At 51.8% G+C, this 6,000-nt stretch overlaps 2 protein-coding genes across 2 annotated transcripts; both read left to right on the top strand.

The window, feature by feature from the left end:
- The first annotated feature begins 452 nt into the window (after window positions 1–452).
- Window positions 453–1,778, top strand: LOC112346094 (phospholipase A1-Igamma1, chloroplastic-like). The gene has a single exon (XM_024674185.1). It carries the CDS (start codon window positions 453–455, stop codon window positions 1,776–1,778), a length of 1,326 nt encoding a protein of 441 aa, XP_024529953.1.
- Window positions 1,779–4,092: 2,314 nt separating this feature from the next.
- Window positions 4,093–5,482, top strand: LOC112346093 (phospholipase A1-Igamma1, chloroplastic-like). The gene has a single exon (XM_024674184.1). It carries the CDS (start codon window positions 4,093–4,095, stop codon window positions 5,416–5,418), a length of 1,326 nt encoding a protein of 441 aa, XP_024529952.1. The 3' UTR covers window positions 5,419–5,482.
- Window positions 5,483–6,000: the final 518 nt, after the last annotated feature.

The following is a 6,000-nucleotide window of genomic DNA, read 5'->3' as shown; positions in this document are numbered from 1 at the left end:
GGCGTCAGGACTTCCAATTTACAACTATGATCGCCAAGTGAGGAGAACAGTGATCCCGACCTCGCAACTGCTTTACTGAACGGATGAGAGTCAAGAGTGAAAGCTCAGTGAAAGTCTGCAGGTCAAAGACGCGATACCTCCTTTGGCTGACCCTGGTGGTTTGAACTTTGACTATTATGCTTCCCATTCGAGAAGAAATTGAAGAGATCAACGCGAGAATTTCGTATATGCTTTTGACCCGGTGGCAAACTTTGAAAGCGATACTGCTATAAATCCTCTGCCACAATCTCAGCATTCCACCAGCAATTTACACGGAGGGAGAGCCAAGAAGAGGAGAAGTTTTTTACGAAGCGATCATCTGATTCATTGACACCATACTCGCCAAGGACGAGCTGATCGATCGATAGGCTTATCAACAATTGTCCAAGCCCATCAGAGCGAGCATCGAGATCATGGAACGAGTTTCATTGTCACTGTCATTCAAGAGAAGGACGTTGGAGAGAGAAGGAGATTCGTTGTCATTCTCATTCCAGAGAAGAACGTTGGAGAGATCTGAAGGAGATGGTCATGGCGCGCGCGTTGTGGAGCTGGAGGAGACGCAGTTGGCGCTGAGCTCAGGCTGGCGGGATGCATGCCACTGGAGTCCGCTCCTCCCGCCCGCCAACGCCTCCATCGACGAGCGGCTCCGGCGGGAGATCATCCGATACGGCGAATTCGCCCAGGCTTGCTACGACGGCTTCGAATACAGCGAGGGCTCGGAATTCTGTGGAGACACAAAGTTCTCCAAGGAGGAGCTCCTCCAATCCGTGGGACTCCCAAGCACGGGATACGAAATAACGGCCTATCTCTACGCAACATCGCAGCTGGGCTTGCCCAGCTTCTTCAAGCGCTCCAATTCCAACGCCCAACCCGGCGACGACTCGTGGACGGCGGACACCAACTGGATGGGCTTCGTGGCGGTTGCCACGTCGGACGAGGCCATCCGACGGTTGGGACGCCGCGACATTGTGGTGGCCTGGCGCGGGACGGTGACGCAGCTCGAGTGGATCGAGAACCTCAAGGATCTCCTCCGCCCCACCGGGCTCGATCCCACGGATCACAACACCAAAGGCGTGAAAGTGGAGACGGGATTTCTCAGCATCTACACGTCTCCAGTCCCCGGCGATCAGGCCGGGATGAGCGCGAGGCAGCAGCTCCACTCGGAGATCAAGCGATTGGTCGGGCTCTACCAGGGCGAGCAGCTGAGTATGACGTTCACGGGCCACAGCCTGGGTGGCGCGCTTGCACTCCTCAGCGCCTACGACGTGACAGAGCTTGGGCTGCCCGGGAGCAATACCCCGGTGTCGGTCTTCACGTTCTCGGCACCCCGAGTTGGGAACCGGGGTTTCAAGAACAGATGCCTCGAGCTCGGGCTCAAAGTCCTCCAGACACGCAATGCCACAGACCTGGTGCCCAAAGTTCCAGGGGTGATTGTCAACGAGGACAGCTGTGATATCATCTCGCTCATCTTCCACAGGTTCCCATGGGCCTACACCCATGTTGGCACCGAGTTTGAGCTCAGCAGCGACATCTCTCCGTTTCTGAGGGAAGATGGTGGCTTGACCGATCTGCACAACTTGGAGGCCTTGCTTCACCTGGTTGATGGCTACCAAGGGCCGAGCAAGCCCTTCAGTATCTCGGGCACCCGGGATATCGCACTGGTGAACAAGAGATCCGACTATCTCAAGGCAGAGCTTGGAGTTCCAGCAAACTGGTGGTTTAAGGACACCAAGCAGTAGAGCCTGTCTTTCTTCCATCACGATCACGGTGGTGGACTTTTACAAACTCATTCTTTTACGGAGGCCTCAAGCTAATCAGTAGGACCAAGCTCAGTTTGGCACGTATATCTGAAAGGTGGCACGCTTGCAATGGCCTATAGAGTTTTGGTTTGGGTCATTCGATTGAATCTTGTAAATATCTTGATTTGAAAAATTTAGTTTACATTTTGCTACAAACAATTTGCTTGCATTGTTTCCCTTCTTGAGCTCCTTGGCCACAAGGGAGTGCGGTGCAGCTGAGGAGATTGATGATGCAGCTGTAGTGAGTGATGTTTTGATGCATGGGGTTGGCCGATTCCTCGTGAGCTAGCAGGAGTAGCTGGCAGTTGCGGGCTGTGTTGTTTGCTCTGGGTTTGAATTTGCTCTGTATTGCAAGCTTTATTTCAACAAACTATATACTTCCTAGTGCACTGTCGTGAGGAACAAACAAGAGTTGCTTCGTGGAAATGCACAAACCTTTTGGAGCTCGCAACGGCAGCGGCAGCAGCAGCAGAAATGTCAGCGGCGGATCCAGTTCCAGACGAAATTGCAGACAGAGCAGCAGCTTGTGCAACTTTTGCTTGCAGCTATTGCTTTGAGTTTTAAAATGTTCTGGCAGGACAAACGTGAGCTGCCTACCTGAAGGTCTCCTTTGTTCATTTCCGTCCAGAAGACAGTTTTCAATTGCGGCATTGTTCAAGTAAGCATTCATCTATAGGCAAAAGACATGAACTTGAGATATGACTGTTGAAAGTTGTAGCGGCCAATAACAAGCCCGTAGAATAAAGTGAGACAGAACACGTGGAGGGATGACTCGGCAGGGAAATCTGATGTGGCGGGGAGGGGTTTGTTACAAAGGATTAGGCGGGACTTCTTGGGATGCAGGGCTCTTGGCAGCATCTTGGGCCTCGTTGTCGCGCACCAGCTTTGTGACCTGGAACACGGGCGTCAAGAGCCCAGAGTGCGAGCTATGGAGCTGAACTCGCTCCTTGCGGGAATGCCCAACAAGGGCATCTGGGAGATCCTCTCTCTCATGCCCGAGAGGAACATCGTCTCCTGGAACTCCATCCTGGCACCATTCTCCCATCGAACGTTGTGTCGTGGATGTCGGTGATCTCCGCATGTAGTCATTCCGACGCAAGCGATTGACCACTTTCGTGAGATGATCCCCGACCAAGTTGCGTATGTGAGTGCTTTGGTTGCTTGCAGCCACGCAGGCAAGGGATGCGAGTTCTCGTTTCAATGAGCAACGACTGTGGATTCAAGCCTCAGCCCAGACACTACTGCTCGATGCTGGATCTGTGGAGATTGAGGGGTGGTATATCCCTAACCAAACCAAAAATAAACTATAAAGAGTTTAGGAAAGTTATAAATTATAAACATGTTTGGAAATTATAAATGCAAGATTAATCTAAATGAATAACAATTATTTGGTAGAATTAAATATATTTTACTTTTGCTTAAGCAAACCATAAATTATTATAAATACAAGATTAATCTAATTAAATATTAATATTAATAAGTATATCTAATTACATTTTAAGCAAACCAGTAAATATTAGAAACGTTGTAACGGTTCTAAAATGGGCATAAGCCCGGGCTGAGTCAAAACCCTCACCGTGATTAGATCTTGATCATTGCTTGTTGCACCATTCCCAAGCCAATCCTCTTCCCCACCACTTCTTTTGCCCTTGCATCCATTCTTCCTGCCAGGTCGGATCCATCTGTGTCCATCTCATTGTCCACATGTGCCCAATCGCCAGCAGCAACCAGGGATTCCAAGAGTGTGGTGGCCCCAGAGTGTGATGGCGCCGCTCTTGGGAGCCTTTCCTTGATTGAGACTCTGGGCAGTTCGTCAAGGAGACTTGGCATCAGGACTTCCAATCTAAACCTTTGATCACCAGGTGAAAAGGAGGAGAACACTGATCCCGACCTCTCAACTTGTTGCTTTTCAGTGAAAGTCCGCTGGTCAAAGACGCGATACCTCCTTGTGTATAGTTGACCCTAGTGGTTTGAACTTTGACTATTATGTTTCCCATTCGAGAAGAAATTGAAGAGATCAACGCGAGAATTTCGTATATGCTTTTGACCCGGTGGCAAACTTCGAAAGCGATACTGCTATAAATCCTCTGCCGCAATCTCAGCATTCCACCAGCAATCTACACGAAGGGAGAAACAACAAGGGGAGAAGGAAGCGATCATCTGATTCATTGACACCATACTCGTCAAGGACGAGCTGATCGATCGATAGGCGTATCAACAATTGTCCAAGCCCATCAGAGCGAGCATCGAGATCATGGAACGAGTTTCATTGTCACTGTCATTCAAGAGAAGGACGTTGGAGAGAGAAGGAGATTCGTTGTCATTCTCATTCAAGAGAAGAACGTTGGAGAGATCTGAAGGAGATGGTCATGGCGCGCGCGTTGTGGAGCTGGAGGAGACGCAGTTGGCGCTGAGCTCAGGCTGGCGGGATGCATGCCACTGGAGTCCGCTCCTCCCGCCCGCCAACGCCTCCATCGACGAGCGGCTCCGGCGGGAGATCATCCGATACGGCGAATTCGCCCAGGCTTGCTACGACGGCTTCGAATACAGCGAGGGCTCGGAATTCTGTGGAGACACAAAGTTCTCTAAGGAGGAGCTCCTCCAATCCGTGGGACTCCCAAGCACGGGATACGAAATCACGGCCTATCTCTACGCAACATCGCAGCTGGGCTTGCCCAGCTTCTTCAAGCGCTCCAATTCCAACGCCCAACCCGGCGACGACTCGTGGACGTCGGACACCAACTGGATGGGCTTCGTGGCGGTTGCCACGTCGGACGAGGCCATCCGACGGTTGGGACGCCGCGACATTGTGGTGGCCTGGCGCGGGACGGTGACGCAACTCGAGTGGATCGAGAACCTCAAGGATCTCCTCCGCCCCACCGGGCTCGACCCCACGGATCACAACACCAAAGGCGTGAAAGTGGAGACCGGATTTCTCAGCATCTACACGTCTCCAGTCCCCGGCGATCAGGCCGGGATGAGCGCGAGGCAGCAGCTCCACTCGGAGATCAAGCGATTGGTCGGGCTCTACCAGGGCGAGCAGCTGAGTATGACGTTCACGGGCCACAGCCTGGGTGGCGCGCTTGCACTCCTCAGCGCCTACGACGTGACAGAGCTTGGGCTGCCCGGGAGCAATACCCCGGTGTCCGTCTTCACGTTCTCGGCACCCCGAGTTGGGAACCGGGGTTTCAAGAACAGGTGCCTCGAGCTCGGGCTCAAAGTCCTCCAGACACGCAATGCCGCAGACCTGGTGCCCAAAGTTCCAGGGGTGATTGTCAACGAGGACAGCTGTGATATCATCTCGCTCATCTTCCACAGGTTCCCATGGGCCTACACCCATGTTGGCACCGAGTTTGAGCTCAGCAGCGACATCTCTCCGTTTCTGAGGGAAGATGGTGGCTTGACCGATCTGCACAACTTGGAGGCCTTGCTTCACCTGGTTGATGGCTACCAAGGGCCGAGCAAGCCCTTCAGTGTCTCGGGCACCCGGGATATCGCACTGGTGAACAAGAGATCGGACTATCTCAAGGCAGAGCTTGGAGTTCCAGGAAACTGGTGGTTTAAGGACACCAAGCAGTAGAGTCCGTCTTTCTTCCATCACGATCACGGTGGTGGACTTTTACAAACTCATTCTTTTACGGAGGCCTCACGCTGATCAGTAAGCTCTGTTTGGCACGTATATCTGAAAGGTGGCACGCTTGCAATGGCTTATAGAGTTTTGGTTCGAGAAGCTTCCTTGAAGTTCATTCGACCGAATCTTGTAAATATCTTGATTTGAAAACTTACTTTACATTTTGCTATTCCATGACACAAACCATTTGCTTGCATTGTTTCCCTTCTTGAGCTCCTTGGCCACAAGGGTGTGCGGTGCAGCTGAGGAGATCGATGATGTAGCTGTAGTGAGCGATGTTTGGATGCATGGGGTTGGCCGATTCCTCGATGATAGCAGGAGTATCTGGCAGTTGCGGACTGTGTTGTTTGCTTTGGTTTTGAATTTGCTCTGTATTGCAAGCCTTATTTCAATACTTCCTAGTGCAATGGCGTGAGGAACAAACAAGAGTTGCTTCGTGGAAATGCACAAACCTTTTGGAGCTCGCAACGGCAGCAGCAGCAGAGATGTCAGCGGCGGATCCAGTTCCAGACGAAATTGCAGACAGAACAG

Source organism: Selaginella moellendorffii, unplaced genomic scaffold, assembly GCF_000143415.4.
Source record: "Selaginella moellendorffii unplaced genomic scaffold, v1.0 SELMOscaffold_12, whole genome shotgun sequence".
NCBI classification, from domain to species: domain Eukaryota; kingdom Viridiplantae; phylum Streptophyta; class Lycopodiopsida; order Selaginellales; family Selaginellaceae; genus Selaginella; species Selaginella moellendorffii.
This window is presented reverse-complemented; position numbering and strand designations above follow the sequence as displayed.